At 40.2% G+C, this 26,956-nt stretch overlaps 1 protein-coding gene across 1 annotated transcript; it reads right to left on the bottom strand.

The window, feature by feature from the left end:
• Positions 1 to 21,993: 21,993 nt before the first annotated feature.
• On the bottom strand, positions 21,994 to 26,313 carry IFNG (interferon gamma). Its single transcript, XM_048301771.1, has 4 exons — positions 26,137 to 26,313; positions 24,116 to 24,184; positions 23,588 to 23,767; positions 21,994 to 22,919 (listed from the first exon to the last, which is right to left on the bottom strand). The coding sequence occupies exons 1-4, from the start codon at positions 26,257 to 26,259 to the stop codon at positions 22,794 to 22,796; spliced, it is 498 nt and encodes a 165-aa protein (XP_048157728.1). The 5' UTR covers positions 26,260 to 26,313; the 3' UTR covers positions 21,994 to 22,793.
• Between the last annotated feature and the right edge of the window lie 643 nt (positions 26,314 to 26,956).

The raw sequence follows: 26,956 nt of genomic DNA, 5'->3' as shown, positions 1-26,956 counted from the left end.
TTTTTAAAGAAACCACTTGCAACCAGTGGTTTCTTTAATCAAGTTTTAGGTTGTCAGAAAAAAACCTGAGTGGCAAAATGATCATAGGAAAAACCTGATTAATAGAGGTTTGATTCATCTCCAGGCTTGGCTTAAATGTGGCATATGAGGTTCACTGTAGCTATTTTTAATGTATTTTTTAATGTATTTAACCTCTTACAAATATTAAATAGAAACAAGAGAAGTTTTCTTAAGTGCTACACCAATATTCCCACAGTAACATTGAAGGTCAGATACTGTTTCTGCAGTGACAATTCTGTTTGCCCACACCTCAGTGACTCCCAGTCTCTGAGGTGTCAGCTTATTGCCAGAAAAATGAAAATAATTGTGTCCTCGTCTTGAACATTTTAGACTTTTCATATCATGCAATTCTGAAAGAGGCATATTGAAATTGAAGAACCTGTTGGCCTTCTATGATGGAGTGACTGCATGAGTGAACAAGGGAAGGGTTACAGCTGTCATTTATCTGGACTTCTGTAAAGCCTTTGACACGGTCTCCTACAACATCCTTCTCTCTAAATTGGATAGAGATGGATTCAATAGGTGGACTGTTACTAGATGGATAAGAAAGTGGTTGAATACTTGCATTCAGTGGTCAGACAGTCGCATCCAGTTTTCAACAGCTGAGTCCCAATGGGCACCAGTGATGAGTGGTGTCCCTTAGGTGACCTGTGCTACTTAAAATCTTCATTAATGACACAGACAAAAGGATCGAGTGCACCCTCAGCAAACTGGCCGGTGACACCGAGCTGAGTGGTGCAGTTGACACACCTGATGGACGGGATGCCATCCAGAGGGACCTGGACAAACTTGAGAAATGTGGGAATCTCATGAGGTTTAACAAGGCCAAGTGCAAGGTGCTGCATCTGGGTCAGGGCAACCCCTGGTATCAACACAGGCTGGGGACGAACAGATCAGAGCAGCCCTGCTGAGAAGGACTCAGGGGTGCTGGTGGAGGAGAGGCTGGACATGACCCAGCCATGGGCACTCACAGCCCACAGAGCCAAACGTGTCCTGGGCTGCATCCAAAGCAGCGTGGGCAGCAGGGCCAGGGAGGGGATTCCACCCCTCTGCTCTGCTGAGACCCCACTTGGAGAGCTGCACCCAGCTCTGGGGTCCCAGCACAGGAAGGGCATCAACCTGCGGAATCAAGTTCAGAGGAGGCCACCAAGATGATTGGAGGGATGGAGCACCTCTCCTGTGATGGAAGGCTGAGAGAGTTGGGTTTGTTCAGCCTGAAAAAGAGAAGAGTTTGGGGTGACCTGCTTGTGGCCTTCCAGTATCTGAAGGGAGCCCACAAGAAAGATGGAGAAGGACTTTTTACAAGGGCTTGTAGCGACAGGACAAGGGAGAATGGCTTCAAACTGGAAAAGAACAGATTTAGATTAGGTATTAGGAAAAAATTCTTTACTCTGTGGGGTGGTGAGGCACTGGAACAGGTTGCCCAGCCAAGTCATGAGTATTCCATCCCTGAAACTGTCCAAGACCAGTTTGGACCGAGCTTCGAGCAACCTGATCTAGTGAAATGTGTCCCTGTCTACGGCAAGGGGACTAGAATCAATAGACTTTCTGTATGGAAGGTTCTTCACTTAATTTGAAATTGTGTTTATTAAATATAGTATGAAGCAACTTTGTTTACTAGTATAACACATCTGTATCCCTGGGCAATTAATTTTCTTCTGCTATTCTGGTGGAGATTCTGGTTTTCATGAATATAGATATGTGACTGAGGAAAAACTGAAGAAGGATAATAAAAATATTATCAGTATTTTTTTTTTTATGGTTGTAACATCAGCAAGCCTGTTCTGTGTTTTCCTCTATGCCTTTTGCCAACTATTTTATACTTTTCTCTTTCCATTTCTGCTAGAGATAGGGGTAATAATCCCTACCACCACCTGTAAAATGTTGTGAAACCTGGCAAATCAAACTGCAGCATTTGAATGAGAAGTTTTTATTTCCTAGAGCATGTCTGTTACCCCATGTGTAAGGTACTGAAGATCTAACATCTGGTAAAGAATGGCCAAAAGTCTGTGGAATTTTATTGTGGTTCACCTTGAAAGAATTGGCAGCAAAATCAACCACACTTTTAGGTTTCTTGAACAAGACAGTCAAACACTTCCTCTTTCAGGGATGAACTATGAACCCATTATACTCTCTACGAGAATCTTCTCACCTTTGTCTAAAAAAAGATAGGCTTCAAATGCTTACCTTTCCTGTTGAAATCGCCTGATTTATGCAAGAGTTGACTGAGCCTATAGTCATCCACAATGACTTTTAGACGATTTCCTATTAGTCTGTTGTGGTTTTGCATGCTGCAAAATCAGCTGGGGAGTTTTAAAACAGGTTTGAAAGGAGGCTGAAGGAGTTGAGTGCCTGACAAAAGTGGTGTTTGCATAATTAACACATTTCTCTGCAAGGAAGGCATTATGGAAAATTATTGAAAAAGTATTATGAAACACTGGCAATAATCTGAGAAATCTACTTGAGGTCTTGATTTGTCTGGCAGGGTTTGTGCTGTTAAGATTTTATTTCCATTTGATTCACTACAGGGGATATTTCTCTCATAAAAGTGAAACTCTAACAAGAAAAAAGGTTGCCCAAAAAGGTATTGCTTTACTTGACTGGAGAGAAGCAGTTTCTGAGTCTAGGCATGGAGTTTATGATATCCTATGTCTGTGACACAAATAACACAAGTTCTAAATTTAAACATAAGGAGTCCATTTCTTTTCTATTTTACTATCTTAAAGTCCCTGTTGCATCTGCACTCTGACCATGATTCAAAGTTTACAGAAGTAGAGGGAATGCTATCCGTTGAAATCTGGAGGTACTGGATTGGTCCCTGGTACATTTAACAGAGATACCAAACTTTTATATAATGTTCAGCAAACCTAAGTAACTGTTGTATATGCTTTTTTGTGGTCAATTAGCACATACACTTGCTGTCACAGAGGTTACTAGAGACAAAGTCTCGGGGTTTTTTTCTCTCTTTGACAAACGAGTTCCTGTATTGTAACTTAAAACTCTACTTGAAGATACTGGATGAGGTTTTCCTTCTGCAGCTTGCTTGCTCATCTAAAGCAGCCAAAGGACACAGGAAGTTTCCTCCTGTGGTTGAAAAATTATTCCTCATTTGCAGCTGAACTACTTTGCTCCAATGAAGCATAAATATTATATGTATATACACATTATATTATATGGTACAATGCCTACCACATACTAGTAAATAGCAAGGAATAAGCTCCGTTGCTGGTATCACTATTTGACCATTTGAAAAAGCAAAGGCAAAGTAATTGCATTCCAATTCTTCATGTGTATGTGAGCTGTCTCAGAAGGTTTTTGGGGTTTTTCTATTTTTTACATTTAGGGGATTTTGTATATTTACATTTAGATATCTTCAGGTATTTAGGAGACAGGAATGCTGAGTTCACTTGCAAAGGAGGAGAAAATGTCACCCTTAGTATTTCTCATCCCCTTCAGCTGGCAAAGCCTGTGATCAGGTGGTAACTGTAGTTAGTCTCACCTTTATACCATTTCTTGGTATGTTTTCCTGAGGAATAACTTCAAATTAAGCAGTTTTACCAAGCTAGAATAATTATCGCCAGCCCTCACACTTTGTCCAGTGTGTTCTGACCTCCTGCAGGCCCTGTATATCTCAGTCTGTCACATGCATCATGTGCTGGCTCAGCTGATCATATGTCAAGTCCTTAAAACAGTCACGTCATTCATCTTCGTGTTTTGCCAAGGTCAAGCTTGCTGTTGTTCCTCAGCTTATTAGGGCTATGTTTTCCACAAAGCCAGCGGAAAAATGCTCCAATGCTTCAAAAAAGTTGATAAGCAGGTGAACTGGATGCCACCTGGAAAGGTGAAGATATAATTGTCAAGAAATCCTGTTTTCCAGAAGGCAATGGGATGATTTACTGGTACCTTACAAGTAAGCAAAACAGACTACTGGGATTTTTTGAGAGTTTAGATTCTCATAGTCTGCAATGGGTCTGCATGAGACAGCTGCTGGCACCTTGTGGTTGTCTTTGGCTGAAGAATTCGTGGTAGTTCATCCCCAAATCCCTCATCTCTATGCTTGTAGGTGTCATCCTGTTGGATCAGGCATTCTGCCTGACCAAGATTCTGAGATGAAACCTTTCACACTCCTTCCCTCTAGGATTAGTTTGGTAGTCATTTGAAGGGACTTATCTCCTGCATGACAGCGACTGAATTCCCTGGTCTCCTCCTGTTGCACTTAGCCACACAAGTTGCTGTCCCTTCAAAGATGGGTGTAGAAAGGTAGGGACAGGCTGGTCCCCAAATGCAGCTGCTTGGGTCAGTCTTGCAACATCTATTATCAATTTCATTTGGGAGTAACTCAGATGGGGATTTGTGTGATGTGGGTTTGTTGGTTTTTTTTTTTTTTACACTGTATGCTGGTTTGGACAAATTTGGAGGAAAAATATCCTCTGATAGAAGGCAGGTTACAATTATCCCTTCCCCACCAGGTTCAGGAAAAAAAAATTTCCTAGGAGGAAAGTGAAAGAGATAAAAACTATTTCTTTAACAAACACACAGGAAAAGGATAATAATGCTAAATAAATAATGCTAATGCTAATAAAACCTCTCACTGTGGAGAGAAACCTGGGAAAATTCAGAGTCCTTCTGTAGGTGTAGTCTCTCTCCTCCTCCTTGGAGCTGGATCGGTGTGGGTCCACCTCCAGGGCCTCGGTGGGAAATTCTCCCAGTGTGTTCTGATGTTGAAACAGTCCAGAAGAGAACAAGGAAAAAGCTGAAGTCCCAGGAAAACAAAGTTCAGCTCTCCGTCTCCCTCTGGAGAAAAGGAGCCAAAAGCTGGCTGAAAAGCAAGCAGGGTGCTTCCTCTGCTCTTGCTGCTGCAGAAGCAGAGGAGTGTGTATCTGTGTCCTCGAACAACTGTTTTGAAAAGTTCACTCAGTTCTTTCCTCTCCCCCCTCTCAGGCTCAGTTTAAAGGCACAGAAAGGCACACGATTAATTTCTGGGCATAGAGCAGCGATAGGGTATACAACATCATAAAGTCACCCCAAGACACACTGCAAACTGAATTAATATTTGCCATTACAAATATTCTTATAATTAAATTCCAAAGTATTATTTACTGATGTCCTGAAGGCCAAGACTGCAGAAGTAATCAAACTAGCCATTTTTATGGATGAGTAATAGCTGATTTGGGTTTGTATCTCACTCCTTTCCAGAGTCTTCCACTAGAAGACTTATGTGTTCAGTGTGCTCAATCTGTATTTTTCACTCCTCTGAAAGTAGCTGATTATAGCTTTGAAGCTCAGCTTCACAAGCAATGAGACTTGTCTAACTCAGGATCAGCTCTTCAAGAACCTTGTATCGTTTGTGAGATTTGAGAAACTGTGTGTAGGCATCTGGTCTGCCTCCCTCGCTTTCCTGGCTCTGTTTATTATAGCAGTTTGTATTATTCAAGTAGCTAAGGCCATCTTACCAAAACAGTAGGAAAAGCCCTCCACCCCAAAGATCTTCCCTTAGCATAAAGCTGGGAATAACACTTGAGAAAGAACATAACCAAACAGCAAAGTTGGCACATACGGACAACATGACCTGGGACACTGAGAACTGCATGTCTTTGTATATGTATATGCAAATGGGATGTCACAGTGTTTGTATCTCCTAAAGGGGCACTTGGAGCTAAGTGAGCTGATTTCCCACTAAATTAGTCTCACAGGGTCATTTCATTGCGGCAAGTAGAAGGCCCCAGGAGTCACCTGGCTGATATGTTAATGGGCTTTGCTCACTGTGGGCTTCCTATGCCTGTGGGAACAGCCTGGGCATGGTATGGCACAAACAAGAAAGGGCTGAGAAAGGAGTAAGGGATGGGTGAGCCAGGAAAGGGAGAAATGGTCAGGCAGGTGGAAGTGGACGGTAGTCACGAAGAAATTACTGAGCAGTCTGTTATAAAACACACACTTTATGCCAGGGGTTTGCCGCACGGTGTGACTGGCAAGAGGCCAGCAACAATAAAAAGTAAAAAGGGAAATTAATTTGAGGAGCATATGAGAGCATACTGAGCACTTGGCATTATGACAACAGATAACTTTAGACACAGAAGATGACGGGGGGTGGGGAGAGGGGAAGCAGCACAGAGATCCATCAGAGAGGCCAAGGGCAGTGTAATTAACGCTGAAAGAGGGAATCATGAAAGCAGAGTCATGATGACTCAACAGTGCTGCTTGTCCTCTGCCACTTGGAGGAGGACACCAGCCAGCCATGCCACTGGCAGTGTTTCCACAGGAGAGCAATGAGATCTTCAGCTCCAGTGACAACCTGGAATGCTCAAAGCTTATGCCTGTCCCAAAGAGCAAAGAGGAGCTCTCTGTAATACCTGCACTCAGTGCTGGTGTCTGAGCCTAAAGTAGAAAAAAGAGCTTTTCTAGCTCTAAGAGCTTTGCTTGTGGCTTTTGTATGAGGCTCACACAGAAAAGCTCCTCTTTGTCCTATGAGAAAGAAGGAAGGCCCCTGGTTGAACTTTTTGCTCTGTGTGCCAGTAGTCCCACCAGCCCTCAGAGAGGGTAACGAAACAAAAGCTTAATTTTTCTCTGCAGTTTTAACTTCTTCTACTATATGTCTTCTTCCTTGTAGGAGTTTCATCAGAATGCATGGTGTCCTTTGGAGGTATGGTACACATTTTTTTCTGAGAGTCACAGGCTCAAAAACCTATGCTAGCATCAGGCAATTTTGTTTCCTGTCATTTATTACCCTGTTAGTACAAACACGTTTTTTTTTCTAAAGCACATAACTTGTGGTCAGCTGCATCTGGTACTACTACACAATTACGGTAAATTTACATTTTACCAGCTGAAATTTCCTGTAAGCCTTCTGTGGGCTAGAAATATAAAATGAAACTAAGCAAACATGGTCTGAAAAATGAGAAATATTATTTTATTTTATTTTTGTTTGTTTGTATAACAGTATCTCAACAGACTGCTGTCCTATCACAACTCGTGACAGGCATGAAAAAAGCATACAGCAAAAAATAATTTTCAAAATATTTGCAGACATTGTCCTCTGTCACAATAAACCCTGATACTCTGCACAGACTTATGGGTGGGGATGCTTCTGGTGAACAGTCAGTACTGAAGGAGCTTGCAAAAGGTCTGTTTTACTCCACAGTGTTCTAAGCTGTGCATAAGAACAAGAATATCATCATTTCTTGCTTTCTATTTCACATTAATATGTGAAGGCATAGTCCCCAAGGCCAGTGGGGTTTGCTTTATTTGACTTAAACTGAATTGACTGGTGCTATTAGGTATGTGTGGTATAAGGTATCAATAAGCATTAAATAGTATATGCAGCTGAAACTTTATTCTGTAGGGCTGCAGCCGTGACTGGAGATTTCTGACTGAGATACATGCAATGGCTAATGCTGATAATGAAAATTATGGGTTTCCTCCTTTCAAAGAGAAAAAGGAAGGTGATCAGAAGTAGCGGTGTCCATATTTCTTGGTGGTTCCTATGTAGAATTTTTCCTATGCAGCCATGTTCACCATCCAGAAGAGAGGACAATTCAGTTTGTTCAACTTTTTGTTCTCCATTGACTACAGACACCGACAAATGTGCAATTTTTTTTCTCAGCTGACAAGCTTTCCTCAAGCTGATCTGTCATAATCAGGCACTGTGCTGATCCAGGATGGAGTCAGAGACTGCTGAATCTTGCAGCCACTAGATGGACTGGGTACTTTGCCTGCCTGGAAGTCTGAATCCAGACAGCACTGCCTTGACTCAGTTTGTGCCCAGGCTGGCTGATGTAAAGATATTTGAGGACTTGCCTTTCAATCCTGAGTGGTTCTTTGTGCCAAACTGTGTGCTATCTGATGATTCAAAAATCACGTGTGAGCTTTGTCTGGGAATTGGGTCAGTGGGTATAGAAACAAGATGTGTGGTGCTATATAGTCCCACATCTCTGCTGAACAGTTTGCTTTGTTTGGAGGAAATTGCTTCTGCAGTGCAGAGGCACCAGGGAACACTGCATGTTTTCTTCAAAGGGCAACGTGTTTTGGGTTAGGATAGCAGCAAGTTGTGCAGCAAAGGCACTGGCAGCACTTTGAACAGGCTGACAGAAGTGAAGAGAAAGAAAAACTACTTTTACCTTGGGTGTACTTGCTCATGTTTTAGATATCTTTCCAACATGACCTTTTGAATCTGTTTACACATCCCACACACAGCCTGAGGCAGTGAGGGATGGACTAGATATGCAGAGCGGGGTGGTGCATAGCCATTGCATTCATACCATGCCACCCTCTGCCCAGATGTGCGCCAGGGTCTGGCCCAGGCCGGGAATGTGGTGGGGCTTCTGCGCCCTTGTTGGGGCTAGTGTAGAGGCTGTGACCGCATGTGGTGGTTTTGGCTGAAGTAGAGTTAATTTTCTTCACAATGACTAGTATGGGACTACGTTTTGGATTTGTTCGATGACAAATGACTTCGTCATCTCCCACAAGTTCCCAGCTGTTATGTATGACATTCGGTGTCCCCTGGCCTGAGTTAGATCAGTCATCAAAAGGCTCTTTGCCATCAAGGGCAGCATATGGTGAGCAGCTGTGCCAGGGTGAGGGGCTGTGAGACAGCCCAGCAGACCTCCTCCCTGATGCGTGGCACTGCAAGCCTTTCCCCCCAGATGACCTGGAGTGTATTCCTTTTCATAGTCATTTTCTGCATCCTGACTGTATGGAAAACCATAGGAGAAACAGTTTCACTAGTTTGATTCCTGATAAGCGAGGAATTTATGGCTTCCTGTTGCTATAGTTGTATGTTACAGGCAACAGATTCACAAGGGGTGTATGGAAAGGCACGGCGTTAATTATTGCCATAGTATTTTTAATTTAGTCACACAGATCTGGCAGTGCAGTTCCCACAGCATCTGCCCTCTTCATGCATAGGGGAAAAAGCTTTCCAAGAAAGTGGATTTCTTCACAGCAGTGTCACAGAAACTGTATGCAACAAAGAGATTTTTATGGTAGGAGCCTTACATAGCATAGCTGTTGGACTAAATTCACAAAGTCATCCTTTGAATATCCATGCACATATGGGCATATACAGATAGCCCAGCCTCATACTAGACTCTGCAAGCAGGAGATTTTTGGATGCAGTTTCATAATTCCTGACTGTGCTTTGTTCCAGTAGTAGTAATGGACAAGAGCCGTTCAAAGCTGTAAACTGGCTTGGGCAACAACAGATCTGCCTCCAAGGTCTGTCTCAGCTGCAGGCTCTTTGCTTTTCTCATCACAAGGTGTTACTTCTCAGTGTATAATTAACTTGAAAAGCAGACTTTTATTTTGATTTGGGAGGAGGGAGGAGGCGTCTGGCACGACAGCACAGCAGGGAGATCTGGCCTCAGCAGGTGAAGTAGAAGATGCTTCACTATTAAAGCAGAGTGGCAGGACGATCTGTAAGCAGAGGTGATAGCTGTCCATTGGTCCCCAAAGCTGGTGGAGGCCACCAAACAGTTTATAGGAAGAATTCAGTGGTCTCTTCTCCAGCATTTGGTACAGAAATGTAAAAACAACTTAGTGAAGGCTGGTGTGCATGAGTGATTTGCATTGCACTTTATCAAGTTTCAAAGAAACACGCAAATGCTTTTATACCACACCAAAAGCTCCCACTAGATATAATTTAGCATTTGGTGTTAAATTGGAAAGAACAGCTCTATAGTTTGCATGTAGAGCTACAATTTAGAAGAACTTGATCTGAGATCTAGCAGGGTCCTTGTGCCTTGGGCTAAATATGCAATTTTAGACTGACCCTTATGTGGAATTAACAAGTGCGAAATCTGATTTCACCCATTCTGAAATTCAGTGACTTTATCCTTCCTGATTTAGCTTTCATTTTCATTCCCCTCAGTTGACAATTTTAATCCATTCTTAGACTTTCCTTATCTGATATGTCTTTAGTCATACTTCTTATGTTTTCTCATGCCATATCAGCTACTTTCATTGAGGGTTGATAAGCCTGGCCTCGGTTCATAATGAAAAGACACAGAAAGAGATGATCCTATCCAGATATAAAACCACTGCCTTGAAAATGTCTACTTTTCCAAATGATAAATATGTCTTTTGCTTCTTGTACTCCACATGTTCTCAGTCTTTCCAGACTTCTTCCTGACCAGACTCATAGTCAGTATCCCAAACTCATTCAACAGTTAACTGCCATTTTTTGTCTCAATATCCTGACTTTTGTGATACTTCCCTTGCCCTACCGGTAGCTTCATCTGTTTGTTTAGGCTGAGGATCTTCTTCACCTTCACAACTTGTCCCTGTAGTTTCTCTGAATGACCAACACCAGCTTCAGCTCAGTAGTGTCAAATAGAATCATGCTTCCTCCTGGATCCAGGCTATCAACCTTTCCTCAGGCTTGCAAGTCAGGTGTCTCTCTCGGTCAACTGTCTATGAGTCATCACATCCCACTTATCAGTGAGTCTTGTAAATTCTACAGAATACACAAATACACTTCTACCAAGCACAACAATATTTTAATCTACATTCCTAAAAATTAACAGTCAGGTGTTTATCATCTATTCATTTTCATTCTTGTTCTGTTTCAACACCCTTTTTCTGGCCTTCAGCAATGCACTCTTCTTGTTTATATTGGCTCAAGATATTTCAATCTAAGCATTCCCCGTGTGCCACATGAACCAGGTTCCCATTCCCACTGCATCACTCAGCAGATTTTCCTTTCTCCTTTGTGTCAAAATCTACCTGTATGCATTTGCATAGCTCTTTACCCTCCCTCTCACCTTCTGAGTGCTGTAGAAATGCCTTCTGTCTCAAGGCCATTTTTCTGCTGCTTCACACATTGAACTGTATCATGGTTATACATAATTTCTGTGAAAAATCCACGCTGTTTTAGAACCTGATGGTGTTCAGTTTCCAGCACTATGACAAAGTGGACAGGAGATTCCTCACTCACCTACACATCTGCTGGCTTGGTATAAATTATCAGTAAATAAAATTTTTATTTTTGAGATAAAAGTCTTACAGGACCACATGTCTGTATCAAATTGGTCTTCTAAACTTTGTGGTACCATGTTTCAGTCAAAAGCTGATGAAACAAATCTGTGTACACAAATTGGTGAGGCCTACTGGACTTACCAATATTTATATATTTTCTTTACTTTTTTGGTAGCAACTCTGTGGGTAAAGAGTTATGAGCACTTACTTGAGGCAGTTGTGCTCATAATGTGAAGTCTGCACTGGCCTGTTGAGAGTGGCTTTGAGCCCACAGCCTACTGTATACACAAGACTCAGGAGCAACCTGTGGTTTCACTAGACATTTTTTGACACAGAAACACCCCTCTCAGAACTGTAGCCTCTGCAATGAGAAAATTGGTTAGCCTCATATGGCACACCCTGATCATGTTTCCCAAGAGCATAGAGCTGAGGCAAAATACTAAAAGATTTAACAGCTTCCAGCTGGAAAGTCTTGTGTCTAAAAGTGGAAAACATGAGGCCAGCCCATCTGCCTCAGGAATCAAAAAAAAGTGGACATTTTTTAGCCAACAGAAATAACTAATTTAGTGAATCTGGGCTATTTTCTGCAACTTTTGCATTAGCAGGGAAATGGAGAAATGAAATGCAAACCTCCCAAGATTCTTGTTGTAGCTATGAACTTCTCTTGTACATGATCACACAACCTTGTTATCTCCACTTTAAGATACCTACCTTACTAGCTATCTCAAGAGGAATATGAGTGTAATAATAAATATCTAACCCTAATATATAAGCAAGTTGGAATGAAGGAAAGTAAGAAAAAGGCTCCCTTTTTATTTTTATCCTTCTCACAACTGATCACAACGAAACACCGTGACACATGCCTCCAGCTGGGAAACTCCAAATTCCACCTTAAACAAAATTAAATGAATCTTTTCAGGTAAGCTCTGGCACAAAATTTAGAATTTATAGAGTGTAAATTAACAAATCTGAAAATTCTGCAAAAGTAATTGAATTATTCCCGCAGCCTCTGCAGTCCAGATTGCCGTATCTTGGGAATCCTGTTTGCTCAGCGAATAGGCTTAATGGGATGGTAACCCCAACACTGCAGGGACCATTACAGGAGAACGTGAATATGAGTCATTTCCACCGCAAGTCATACACGTAAGTACATGTTCCAGCCTAATGGCAAATGAGTAAAGAAGCCTAGAAAATACAGAATTAATAAAATTACACACTGAATTGCTTTATTAGTGTAAAATATCAAACATGGGTAAATAAATGCACATAGGTTTCCAGATAGGGAAAAATGTTATCTTCCTTGGAAAACAGGTGGGACCAGGAGAGGAAGGCTTAAGGAGCTAGATGGAAATGTTCAATGAATTCAGCTTCTCCAAAGGTAGCAGTGTGGATGCTGTAATGTAACACACACACCCCCTCACCCCTCATCCTTAGCAGCAGTCCCTGAAGCTGTGTTGAATTACTCCTTGGCTGTGGAGGTGATGATTCACCTGCAGCATTAGAGGAGATCATGGCTGTGAGGCAAACACTCACGAACACTGTAAACCTAAACCCATTTAACTCCAGCCACGTTTGCCTTCTCATTCTTTAGGTGAGAAAACCGTTTCCATGACGTTTGATTGCCCTGCCTTTCAGCATCTGCAATACAGATGTGTCTGAGCAATTTTTAATTGATAGGAGTGATATTTTAATGCATTGTTTTAAAATCTGATTTTTAAAGGATATGAACCATGAATTTTTTCTTGTAAAGCATTACCAATTATTAGGGGATACAACCCCTCTCTATGTCCTTGTCATACTTATAACCACCCTTGACTTGACATTAGCCACTCCTTTTCACTGTTTTCTTTACTATCTTGGGTAAGTAAGCATAAACTGTGTTTTGTTGCCTGTATTTTTAATTACTCTATTGTCACTTTACTGTTATGAGTCAGCCAGACAACTTGTTTAATAGCACCATGACTAATATAGTGCCTTTGTTTCTACAAACAGCTACACCAAAGAGCAGCTAATTAAGATCGCTCCAGTGATACTTTAATGTGTTGCATTTGAAGTCTTTGCTGCAAACTGTGCTCACTCCCTAGCTTTGACCACAACTGAGTAAGATCACAGTGAGATTCATTCCTCTTCTTAATAGATGTTTGTTCACCCCAAAATTTATACAGTTGGCTAGATCATCTCTGCTAGCAAGGGGTCCAGTGAGAGCAGGTATGTAATGCTATGTATTAGACACACGCAGGGAATCCGGGGCTGCTTTAAGCCCTGCTTGCTGGGAGCTGTGTAGCAATTACCGTCTATTTCACAAGGTCTATGGTTTGGTTTTCTGTTGGTTTAGCCACCTGTGCAAGCTGAAGGCGGGTGGGGGTTGGAGCTGAACTGCATGAGGTGTTCCTGGCAGGTGCCTTGCCACTCAGCCCAGAGGTGAATTTGAGCCCACACAGCTCAGCAATTCTTAAAATTGTGCATCTGCAGGAAAGAAAATTTGGCTTGCCTCTGGCACTCTGAGACAGATGTGGTACAAAACCAGGCTATCAGGTGGTGGTACTGCCTGGGACCTTTTCTCCTGAATTTTGTTACAGACCTTCCCCTCACCTCTCAAGCACATGAAAGCTAGCATTTCCTTTTCAACAATATTATTTAATGGTTTAACTCAAGTGTGTAGTCCAGGTGATAAGTATAAATGAATAAATCCTTCTGCAGAATAGTTGGGTTTGGGGCAAGTTACACAAGTGTATGCACCCCTCAGTAAGATAAAATTTTGTGTGCCAGTACTTTGGGGTGGTAAAGCAGGATGATAGTGGAAAGGAAATTCATCTTTCTTCTTGAGCTAACCCTAAGTCGGACATTTTTAAACTCAAGACCATCTATCCCCTCTCGTTCCTTCTTGGAGGTGAAAAACAGTAACAGTGTTATTTTGATATCTCAGAATAGCAGAAGGTCCTTGGATGCTAAATTTGTTATACATGTCTTTGCATATTCTTGTGGCTGAAGAGGCGTTGTCTCTTCTAGCTCAAACACAGACAAATTGAGAGTAACTACCAGGAAGAAAACAATAAGAGTAAAAAGGAACAAAACCCACAGACTTTCCTCTGAAGATTAAACTAATTAACTACAGGTAAGAAATAGCCAGACAAGTAAAACTCCCACACTTAAATGGTAGACTCATTATTTCTTATGTAAGAATCTCTCCAAATAATGGATACCACAGAAGATGATAGGGACAGAGCACTACAATATTAGCTCAACTGAATTAGCTACCAATATTTGATAGGAGCTTACAAGGTGCTAATAAATTTCATAAACCCAGGGTGCAAGTGGCTTTGATAGAATAAAGAACAGAGAGAAGATCAGAAGGATCACAATAAAGTCAAATAATTATTTTTAGAAATGGCTAAATTGTTTGGCTGAATAATGTGCAGTTCTCTTAAGATATGGGTGGTAGAGAATGGATGAAGATAGAGAAAGGGTGGTTTGGACTTTTCTGAAAGCAGACAGGTATTAACATGTATTCATGTTTGTATAAATACAAACACACATACGTTCGTCAGACAGAGATTTCCTTTGTGTTCAGCCGGCATTATCTGGGTCACATCTCATGGGAAGCAGTAAGTCCTGAAAAGAGATCCATAGGAAAGAATGAGTTTTGGCCCGCATCATAGATTCAGGAAGGTTGGTCTCTTGGAAGGGCCAAGTAGTGTAAAAACTTTCCCGGGAGGGGGAGAGAATGAGTCACAGGTGACCAGAGAGAAAACTGACTGATCAGGAAGAAAACATAGCAAAGCAATGGAAATTTGAACCAGAAACAAGGACTTAGGAAGAAGGTTAAGTCCAAAGCCTTGCTCATTTGCCCATCTGAATCACTGAGCAAATGCTCAGCTGTAGATTGTTTACTCTGAATTTAAGATCAGAGAAGATACAAGGAAACACAGGCACCAGGAGGAGCAGAATTATCCATGTGGGAAGAGGGTCAGGGCAGATGTGTTTCTTATTTTTTCTCACACAGAGGGAAGTGCTAACTCAGACTGAGATCCTAACTTATTATTTCCTAAGATCCCTGCCACATCACTGTTTTGCACGTTCAGAAATGCCCCTCAGAGAAATGCACACAAGCATGTCCTGGAAATGATAGATCATCCTGACAAATAAATCAAAAAGAAGTCTATCCAGTATCAAATGTGTCCTCTTGAAAATTCTGCTTCTGTATTGTCAGTCGTTTTCTCACCATTTCAGAAAGTTTATCAGAAAAGTCCCTTTGAAATAGAAAATGGCCTAGCAAAATTGAAAACCTATGAATTGATGTTGTAAATGGTCTAACAAAATAAAAAATACATGAAATGAGTGCTGTATGGATTAAAAAGGTGCCTAGGGCTATTAAAAATTGTGGAAGCAGCACATCTATTCCTTAACTTTAGCCAGAGTCAGGCCAGACAGTGCTTCTCACACCCTCCAAGAGCACCTTTGGTTTGAGACAGAGCTCTCAGTAAGTGGGTTCCACAGGTAGTCAAACACCATTTCTGAAAAATGTGCAAATTTAAGTTTGGGGTTGGTTTTGTTTGGTTTGTTGGTTGGTTTGGTTTTTTTTTTTTTTGAATGGCATGTGAAAGGCTTGTTGAGAAGAAATTTCTGTCACTAAACAGAAACTACTTAGCTGAAGTGACTTTTACTTTTCATCTGAGACTTTGTTTTCCTCTGTGCAGATAAAAAGATACTTATTTTGTCCATCTTTGTGTAGCTTATTTTTAATACAGGCACAAACGCATGAAAATTTCTTCTTTTAATTCCTGTTTTTCCCTACCGTGTGTTCATGTAGCATTTATGTGGTTGGTCTACACATAACTTTAGAATTCATAAGAACTTTCTGAAATGAAGAGCCAGCTTACTAAGACCAGCTCAAGGTTTTAAAATGAATCATTTTTTCCATTTATATCCATGTCACTAGCCACTTGTGATAAACACCATCTGAAAACCACATTAATTTTTTCATGCTGAAAATTTGCTAAGAAGCAAATGATTTTTACAAAGTCTATGGAAAAAAAACCCAGTTACTAGATAGCCAACATTAATTTCACCAGCTGGACTTTTGGACTCATTGCTTGTTTGTGTCAGATGAAAAATCTCAACAATTTGTCCATTCATTGATCATTTTTATTAAACTGCTCTGTTAATGAACAAACTAAGAGAACAAGCACATGAATGAAATAGGGCAGTTGACAGCCTTTTAAGTATTTTCTGGAAGTCTCTGAGAGGTACTGTATGCATTCTAAAGTAATAATTTTATGGTATTATTTTATGTAACTTGACACTTTTGTCATTTATCAATAAATTATGGCCTTTCCATAAATTCACAGCTGCTTTATTCCAAACATTTTTCTACTGTCCTAAATAAGGGAAAGGACTTCAGCATATTTATTTGTAATCAACACCAAACCAGTGAGTAATAAAATCTTTCCATCGTTGAGTAAAAGGTGTTGCCTGAGTGCCTGGAGTGGCCAAAAGAGAAGTATGGTTCAGGAACCAAAAGCTAGTAAGGCTGGACCATCCAAATTAAATAAAGCCCATGGTGTGTAGTGGGTTTCTGATGATGTGAAGCAACTCACACTCTCCATAATTCTCAAGACTGTATTACCAGAGTCAAATGTGAGGAATTTTGAGATTATTTAGGGAAAATAGGAATATTCTCAGGAAATGTGAACATTGCTGATTGGTTTTGTCATTAAAGTGCAGGATATATTTTAAACTCTCAGCCTTTTCTATACTTTTTCATCTATTAGAGTCATTTGTTTGGGCACCTCACTCTAGTTATGAGGGGTTTTTTTAAAAATAAGCAGCTTATATTGATAGTCTAAATCCAATTTCCCAGCTCAAATCACTTTTAAATCAAAAGGAATCCTTCCATTGAATTTTGTGAATTTTTAAATCAATCAACCTGTAACAGAAATCTCAAGCAGCACCAACTGCACAAGGAATTATATACCTCAAGTGAACAGCATACCACTGGATTTTCACTAGAGATAGTAAAGAGCTGTACATGATTATTGCAATAAATTGGGTAAGAGGGATTTGTTTCGCCTGATAGCCAAATTTTCAATGTAGGTAAGTATTTCAAACTCAATTTATCATCATGATTTCTTGAAATAGTGTGATCATGTAGCTCAAGTGGGGAAAAAATATCTTATAAATTCCTGAAAATAAATTTTAACTGCTAGTGCAGCATTATTTACATAGTGTTTCTGTTCAATTGTCCTTCTAAAGATGCAGTGAAAGCTGGAAGTCTAAATTCATCCTTGTAAGATCATAAATCATTGATGTCTTCAGTTTTTAAGGATGCAACCAGAAATCTGTGGAGGAGGACACCGGATGATAATGCAGGAAGACATGAAAGTGGACTGAGGACAGTTGTGCATGCCCGAGAGGGACAGTTGCCAGATAGCAACACATGTTTGACCTTCGGGAACCTATCAGACAGGTGACTGTGGGGGGAATTTCCTTACCTCTGGTGACATTAACAGCCTGAGGATAAAATAAAATCATGAACTGTGGAATGACTTTCCTTCGGTGTCATGAGCTTTGGGTTCATTGTAATGATGACACATTTTTCGAGAACACTTTTCTGGGGAAATGTTTATGCACAGCGATATATTTTATTGCATGTTTTTGATAGCATCGATCCAATCTGTGAAGAAGAACTAAGTGTCATTTGTTCCTGTTAAACTCACAACCCTGAGTTGATTTAGAGACCAGATTTACCTGACTGGTTTGCTTTCTGTTTTAGAAGGTCAAGGTCATCTTTAACCAATGAAATAGAGGGAAATGTCGCAAATGACGTTTGCCTGTGAGAGCAGTGAGCACGGAGTGGTGCAGGAGGTTACTCACCACTTTGTGCAGGAGGGAATGGAGCCCTCTTCAATTCTAGTTTCCCTCTGGATGATGTGACCACCACACAGACACAGCTGGTTTTGCTATGGATCAAGGAACTACTCCACTTTTTTCTGCAGGTAGATTTTTGGCATACGCTTTCCTTATTGCTTGCCAGGAAGTCTCTGCTTACTGTAAGAGGGAACTGTGGAAATAAAAGAATGAAAGAAGAAGCTGGAAGATAAATGGCCTTATTTTGCTATCTTGCATGAGGACCAACAGCAAGATAAGACACCCAGAAGTAATATTTTTGCTGTTGCAAGGCCATTGTGGTGCTCCTCACCTACTTCAGCAGCCTACATACATCCCATGCATTGCAGAAGTTGTTGTTATCACTCTGCCCCACACAAGACAGCAAAGAGGTGAGAGGTTTTGTATGATTAGCTATTTTTGGCCTGAAATCCCACACCTGTCTGACAAGTTTGGGTTTTTACACCTCCAGACCTTTTTAGACTTTGTTATTATTTCTACTTACCACTGACAAAAAAATAATCCCATGGTCACTCCTAGACTAGTCGAGGAAGATGATGGCAAAGACAGATTTGAGCTGACAGCCCTCACTTGGGAGTCCTGCAGGACTCAAGGATAAAACAGCTGAATTACAAATTTTGGGGCTTGCAGGATCCAACCCACTCTTGAGTCTGCCCCTACACTAGGCATGCACAAAGTGGGCTTCTTGGATATTAATTTTCTAAAAGGCTGCAGGAGAATCACAGAAAACTGCAAAGTGGTAAAAGTGACATCCTTACTGCCCAGTACCAAGACAGCGCAGGCTCGTGGATAATTGTGGTGCAAAAGGAAATAGTAAATATTGTGACATTTGTGACATAATATATCACACTTCTTGTTTATAGTAGAGTTCCGTGAAGAGTCAGGGAATATAGACAAGGGGGAGACAAAATACCACCACTTCTTTGAGCTTCAAAAGAATCCCTGCTGAGTGTCACTGTAAAGCTACTGAAGAAGTTGAGCTATTACAAGAAACTCCTCACATAAATATGTAATTGGTTAAAATAAAAGAAAAAGAAGGAGCAGGAATCAGTGAATGGTTTTTGCAGTTAAGTGCATTCAGTCATGAGAGGCCTTGCTTGGGGACTGTGCCATTGGTCATGCATTGGCATAGGCTGCACAAGGAAGTGCTGGGATCACCCCTCTAACTATTCCAAAGGCATGTGGATGTGAGAGTTGGGGCTACAGTTTAGGGGTGAGCACAATGGTGTTGTGTTGACAGTTGGTGTCCATGGTCCTAGAGGTCTTTTCCAACCTTAGTATTACCATGATTTAAAATGCAGCCATCAGCAGTTTGAGAAACAGGGAGTTGTGAATTAAGTTTGCTGATGTACTGGGTTATTCATGTTAGCTTAGTCATTCATATTCACAATTAAGTTTGGTGGTATAGTAAACTATTAATATTCATAACTAAGTTTACTGATGTACTAAGTTATGCTGGATACAAAGAGGAGGTCCAGCCCCAGAAAACTATTAAAGGACTTAAAAATACGGAGTGACAAGGTGATAAAATGGTAGACTAAAATCAGTGCTGGCAGTATCCAGGAATAGAGAGTAAGGACAGAATTAATGTGCTACAGAAGTGATGTGTAAAACAAAATGAGGTTCTCAGACAATTGGTTTTCCTTTTGACTTTTTTGCTTTCTAATTTTAACTACTAAATAGTAGATAATATCTTTTCACTCCCAAGCATGGGCATGTATTAACACTCTCAGATAGTGTAGGTGGAAGAAATTGCATCAACCTTCAGTCAAAAATAGCCAAAGTTGCTGCTATATTTTTCTGTAGAAATATTTATGGTAGCCATTAAAATTAATTTCACTCTTACATTTAACTTAGCTGGAAGTGCCTTCCTCACTTGGATATTGTGAGGAATGACATAGAAAAGGAGATCCAGGACTCCTGTGAATGTCAGAGAAGAGATTACAGGTTTTCATGTTAAAAGTGATTCACCTAATTTGTACAGTATACAGTTACATACATGCAAAAAAACAATGGGATGGGATAGGATGGGATGAGATGGGATGGGATGGGATGGGATGGGATGGGATGGGATGGGATGGGATGGGATGGTTTTGTAGAGACTGATTTTTACGATATTCTTCTCTACCACTATAGTCACAGTAACAGAACAAAGTGAGGAATGTTCAGCAGTTTATCTTAAGCGCTCTGTAGAAATTGCACAGACTTACCATGGGCAGAGAAAAGTCAGGTCAATATGAGAAATTTATTCTTGAAATTTCTTTGAATGATTAGGTAACTGTAGTAGCACTGGTGAATCTCTACAGTGTCTGGTGTCAGGTTTAACATGAAAAGTTTCAAGTTGCTTAATCCTGTTGGAAATAAGGATACTTTGGGGGAAAATAAAGAAAAAAAATCCAACTAATCAACTAAACAAACAAACAAAAAACCAAACCACCAAACTACTGAAATGACACCTTTTGTCAGCAGTGACAGCTGCTATTCCATGTCTGCACTGCTCATTCCTTTGCTGCTTCTCTGCTACCCAGCACAGGGATGAGAAGAACCCAGGAAATTGTGTGACTGAGCAAAACCTCCCCACAAAACACTTGCTGTTTTGAGCCAGGTTTACTGCAACAACTTCAGAAATGCAGGGGATAGCAGAACACAGGTTTGGGTACACACAGCTAAAGCAGGTTGGATAGGGAAATGTTATTTCTTCTGGATGCAATTACCTTAATTGTGTTTCCATGGAACCATACGGCAGGGTGTGGAAGGACTGTAGATTTTTCAGTTTAAAGTCTAATAAAGTAGTTTCTAGCCAGTCTTGGCTTTAATTCAAGAAATAGAGTATTAATTCACTCAGGAGTAGTGGGGAAACACACTGTCTCACTGCCAATGACTAATGAAACTTTAACCTTTCTGTTAGGTTTTTCATTTTTCCTTCTTCCTCTTCTCTTCTCTTCTCTTCTCTTCTCTTCTCTTCTCTTCTCTTCTCTTCTCTTCTCTTCTCTTCTCTTCTCTTCTCTTCTCTTCTCTTCTCTTCTCTTCTCTTCTCTTCTTCCTTTTCTTTAATTTCTTTTTCATTTTCTTTCTTTTTATTGTATTTTTTTCAATAGAACTTGCTGCAGCTGGCAAAGGTGAGTTAGTCTCCTTTAATACCTCATGTAAGATCATGAGCACAGAAGGACACATTGTCTATGTTAAATACTTACTGAGGCTTCTCATGCTTAGTCCTGGAACTGGAGAAATCCTACGGGAGAAATTTCACTTGCACCTTCCTTGCATATGCATGCCTGTGATGAATATAAACAAGAACAGCTGTTTCCTTCAAAATTAGTTCGAGTCTCCAGGATCACAGAGTCACTTTGCTGGACTGTCAAATGTGGATATGAATGAAGTGCATCTTGCACTGGGGGAGACAGCTGAGCCCATGAGAGCAGGAATGGCTGCAACAATTACAACTAAACTTGTAGGGCTTACTGCAACTAAACTTCGGGCGTGATGTGGTGCTGTATCAGGATTTTGCTGATTCAGTCAAATCTCAGGGGGTAGTTGGAAGTCTCATGTTGGCAGGAATGCCAAGGAAAATCTGCCCTGTTCCCAGTCAGTTCAGCCAGTCTACCCACAGATAATTTGCCCGGTAAAGCCCTGAGGACCTGAGAATTCGAAGCCTGTGAGACTGGCCCAAGTTACCCCAGGCCTCCAGCTTATACCACTTGCGGAGAGCCCAACAGATGGGCTGAGCTCAGTCCGGGCTCCATAACTTTGACATGCAGAGAAATTTGAGAGTGTTTTTTCTCTTAAACCAGAGCATTAACAAATTTCAAATGAGCAGTGCCTTCTTACAAGCAAAATGTTTTCTCAAACAGATACAAGAAAAACTTGGGAATTTTAGACTCTTCTGCCATATTCCTTTAAAGACATTATCCTTTCCTAAGTCTTGGACGGGCAGGAGGAAAATATGTTTTATGTGCCTGGGCAAAATTAGCGTTTTACTTTTCACAGAGATGATGATGAATAAACGTGAAAACATGCTTTTAAAAATTATTTATTTATTTAATATTCCAATTTCAAAAAGTCTCCATTGAAAAATCCGAAGTTTTTAATAATATTCCAGTGCAAAAATATAGTCCACGAGATAAAAACTTCCATACTATTACCTCCAAATAAATAAAATTACAACACACACATTTGAATGGTTCAGTACAAAAAAAACCCAACAGAAATTTTAAAAATCTGAGAGTTTAAGTTAAGTCAGTGCAATACAGTTAGTCACATTCTCTTGAGATATTAAGTAGACTGCCCTCCTGGTAACTTCAGTGCATAATAATAATAGTAATAATAATAGTAACCAGCAATTAATCATCAATCCTCTAATTCAGAAATGTGCTTCAACATTTGCTTATCTTTAAGCATGTCTACTTGCTTGATTTGGATTTATATATGTTTAGTAGTAAACAGGCATAAATATGTTTTCCTGAATAGAGTAACTTCCCTGTACTGGTGCTTGTATCTCCATGCCAAATAGATGAGACTTATCTTATAACATCCCTCTCTCAAGACAGCACCAGATGGAAAGCTGGGTACCATACCGTGTCATTTGAAGTTTTCCAGATGGAAACTGGATAAATATTGCTTCATTCTGTATTTTCAGGTCAACAAACATATAACAAATAGACAGGATTTTAAGACAAAGTCATCTCTTACATAATATTAGGGAGTATAAATACTTTGATTAGTATTTCTTTATAAATAATTATTTAAGACACTTAAATATTAATAAATAAATGTATAAAAATCAATAGAAAGATTGAAACAAAAAAATTCTTGTCACAACAAGATTTGCGCAGTAGCTCAGTACAAAAGATAAGATGGCATTAGCATTTGCACAGCCTCTGAAACTGCCTTCTTTTTCTTTTGTGGGAACTTGAGGTATCCCCCAGTTTTTGTAGGACACTGAACAGCTCATTCACAGCCTTGCGCTGAATTTTCAAGTCACTCATCTGTAATAAGGAAGAAACAAATGGAATAAAAGTCACGCCAAGAGCTATAATTGTTTACTGATCACAGCCTGCAGGATACCCTGCTACCAGGGTAAACCAGAAGGATATCTGCAATTTTCAATTCCCTGCTGCCTAATTCCCACAACAAAGAGATATTTTGTCACAGATTTTTGTTTTCCACTTTCTGTGCTACTTTGCAACCTGCCACAGACCAGCCATATTCTGTGAAACAGAACTACCCTGTAGTTAAAAGCAGCTGATTCCGCTGGGGCATTGTCTGCAGACCCCTGTGGAGGTTGGTGGCTTGTGCCATTGGCACATGCACCACGAGCCAAGGGCTCCCACAGCCACAGAGCATTCCATAGCCAGGCACAACTTCCCCAGCCATTTCTATGCCACAAACGGCTGTGTCAGTAGCAGCTCTGGTGTACAGACTGTGTGACAGTGCTGCCAGCACCTCTGTGCCACATTACAGCAAGACTCAGCACTACCCCACACCGTAGACCTGCAGCAGCCCCTGCAGCCGGAAATGTTTGGTTTTCCAGCATGAACTGAGCTAGACAGGGATTACCATATAGGTTACTGAAGTGTTATTGGCTTGAATCACACTCAAATCACAACTGGAAAATATAACATCATGGGCTTTGGAGGCAAAGGAAGAACCTTACCTGAAGTTTTGTCAGGTCTTTGAGATCTTCTATCTTCTTTGAGCCATCAGAAAGGCTTTCTTTCAGAGTATGGAGTTCCTCAGATATGTTCCTCACATGAGCCTTTGACCTGTCAGTGTTTTCAAGCATTTTCAAGTACATGGAAATAATCTGACTCAGGATGATCCTTTTTTCATTTCTCTGTTGAAAAATATAATCAAAAAGAAAGGTCTCTGAGTGCTTTTCCCTGATCAGCAGGGAAAGGAAGGAAGATAAAACACAACATACAGGTGTTCTCTGCCACTTGAAACAAGATAATAAAGATGATGTTGCAACCCATCTCCCAGGCTTGGCTGTACCTCAGGGTCAGTTCATGGTGCAGCATAAAGCTTTTTTGTGGAGATTTTTGTCTCCTTTCCAAGCTACCAAAGAGAACCCTGCTCATGTTCATTCTACTGCAGCTAATTACGCTAGTTCTAGGAGCTGCTTAGTACCAAAGGTGCCCTTAAAAGCGCCTGAGATGCTTCATCATATCTGGTTCTGATTCACCTCTGTCCAGCCTGATAGCTTCTCTGTAAAAATAGGTCCACCATCAGCTACATCAGAATGACTCGAGTTCTGCAAAAAAGAACAAACATATCTATTACACAAACAATATTTATCACAAAGCAAATTTGTGTCCTTTATTCAAATGAGCAGCAAAATTCAGATTTTTGCACATCTGGCCTATAGCTATCACAATGCTTTCAGTTCTCTCACCACCAAATCCCATTGCTTGGCTGCCTGGTATCAGAAGTGGTATTAGTCCACTTTTCAATGCCTTCTCCTGCTACAACTCATCTGAATAGACATGTTTAGCATATCTATTTTCCCAAATGCTCCCTGTAAATTTTGCTATTGACAGATGAAGATACAAGCTCATAAGCACAGCAACTGGCTGGAAAATCATTAGGTCTGATCTTGGCATGTTTTCTGGTAAGTCAAAGTCCAGCAGTTTGTAATCTGTGACCTTAAATTCATACAGTCTCAGTAAAATCTCATGTGGAACAAGAATGAACTGGTTTTACTATAAAACTATAATTTGCAGAACTGGAGAATATCCCAGCAGCCCACAGTCAGGCATGGGGATATGCAAGATTAGTGGGCTAATCTGAGAGGCTCACAGGGACAGAGTTTAACCATCACATGTTGGCAAGTGGTTCTAGGAAACAAAGAGCAATACAGCTCTCCTACCAAGGAAAGACTAATTGAATCATTTCCTCTTCTGTGTGTCTTTTTTTCCTTTTTGTATACAACAGTGACTGTTTCCTTCTTTTGTCTGCTCAGTAATTTAAATACAGTAAGTGCAAAGGGAAAACTTGCAGTCTGACAGAAACCTCCTAGGCTGATCGACTCCCTGTGCTGAGCATGCTACCAAACTGATTTTTTCTACTTTTGAAAGGTGGGAAGCACCTGCTGTGCAGCAAATTTTTAATGTCAGTGCAAAAAGCTCACCATGGCTCAGGATCTCTTCAACAGAATTATATATATTCTAGTAAAACTGTCTCTGGTCTATTCTAATGACAAATTTAAGATATAATGCCAATTTTCCAGCCAGTTTCCTGCAAACATTGAAGTATCACACTAGTCTTTACCACTTCAGGGTGATTCTCTGACTACTGAATTTCAACTATCATTTGCACAAAATTATGATGAAATCATGGAAAAATCAGAGCTGAAAATATGAGCAAACCATTGCGGTTTTTTCCATGCATTTAGAGGGAAAAAAACCTCAACAGAAATGTATTGAAAATAAAAGCTGTTAATTAAAAGTGACTCTATTGTAGATCTGGCGCCTCTGTGACTAATCCCTGCTGAATTCAGCTGTGTACTACTTTAATGCCTCCCAGATGGAGATTGGTGAATTAACACTACAGTTATCAAATCACCAAAATTCTATTTGACAAGAAAGAATATCGTGCCAGATTACATTCCCATGCCAGATCATAGTCTCACATGTGGAAGTAAAATGACTGGAGGATGCAAAAGAATAAGAAGTAGGAATCACCTTTGAGCAACACACTACTACAACTTCAAATAAGTAGCAAATGCATTTGTTAAAACAAATGTTCATTTCCAACTTTTTTATATTGCTAACTAGTACTCAATCTCCCATTAACATTGCTAACATAAAATTCAAAAAGTCAGTAAATTACATCTAGTCAGAACTGAATAAAGATTCATATATTCACCATAAATTGCATAAGATTTCTTGTTACAAAGTATTCCATGTAATTAAGGCTGAATTGACATAGGAGAAACTGTTGTGAAAGAAAGAACATCCCTGAAATAAATGCAAATTACTACAATAGATATGACTATTGCAAAACTGAATCAGGTTAATGAAAGAGCTTAGTAAAACAAAAGAAATTATCCATATTCTTGTAAAAAAAAAATGCATGATCAAAAAATTAGTTCCATGATTACCCTCTATTGGTACATATTGAGTATGTCAAGCAGTGCTCAAGTTTGCTCTGTATGTAAAGCACAAGCAGCAGGAGAAGAGAAATGCAGTAGAAGACTATACTTACAAAATCAGCTTTCAGTTTGTCTATATCATTTTGAAGCTGAAGAAGATGCAATCTATTTTCAACATGTCCAAAAGAAACCATGATGATAGACAGAACAAACAAGCTGTAGATTTGGAAAGCCATTTTCTTGGTGATGGTTCAGTTAAACTGCTCAGATAAGTTCTGGGAGAACAGGTCTAAGAGCAGAGAGCTTCAACTTCTAATAGTTAAATCTTCTATTAGAAGCAAGCAGACGACAGAACTTCATCAGCCTCTCAGTGGTATTTATACCTGGTCTTGAAATTTTTTTATTTCGTCATCACAGGCTGTGTATATTTAGACAAGATAGTGTTAGATAAGAACCCTTCATTTTTTTGGCTAATCAAGGGAATCCCTCGAAAGCGTCTTTGTTAAAGCATGGTCCTGGAAAAATCTTTAGTGGTTCATCAATGGGTAACATTTACGTGGCAGATTCTGAAGTTTCTTTTACACGTGGTTGGGGAAAAGGGGGAAATTACAATACCAGTCGAGGAGTATGCATTGTGGCTCAAACCTGTTCTTACATATCCTCTGAAAAAAAAATCTTATCTTGTGGTTAAAGGGTCAGTGCAACAGTCAACTCATTTCTGGTATTCTTTTAAAGTAACCACTGACTTTGCCATGGCGTTCTATACAGACACTTAAGAGTTTTAAACATTCTTTCTACTGCTATCCTTTTGTGAAACATTTTGCATCCTTTCCATGGTCTAAACTGCACTTCTGCTGCTTTTGCATTCTTCACCTCCAGATTCAGAATAGGACAAACAAGGTTCCAGCACGAATGCAATGATGTATCATATTA

This window comes from Corvus hawaiiensis, chromosome 4 (assembly GCF_020740725.1).
Source record: "Corvus hawaiiensis isolate bCorHaw1 chromosome 4, bCorHaw1.pri.cur, whole genome shotgun sequence".
Classification (NCBI taxonomy): Eukaryota; Metazoa; Chordata; class Aves; order Passeriformes; family Corvidae; genus Corvus; species Corvus hawaiiensis.
Note: the sequence above shows the minus strand (reverse complement) of the source record. Positions and strands in the feature narration are given on the sequence as shown.

Bases quoted from the DNA above. Each gene is read 5' to 3' on its own strand.
- IFNG (XM_048301771.1), bottom strand. From the start codon at position 26,259: ATGGCTTTCCAAATCTACAGCTTGTTTGTTCTGTCTATCATCATGGTT. The intron at 24,185-26,136 runs GTAAGTATAGTC...TCTTTTTTGCAG, and splicing joins ACAAACTGAAAGCTGATTTT to AACTCGAGTCATTCTGATGT. The intron at 23,768-24,115 runs GTGAATCAGAAC...ATTTTTCAACAG, and splicing joins AGCTATCAGGCTGGACAGAG to AGAAATGAAAAAAGGATCAT.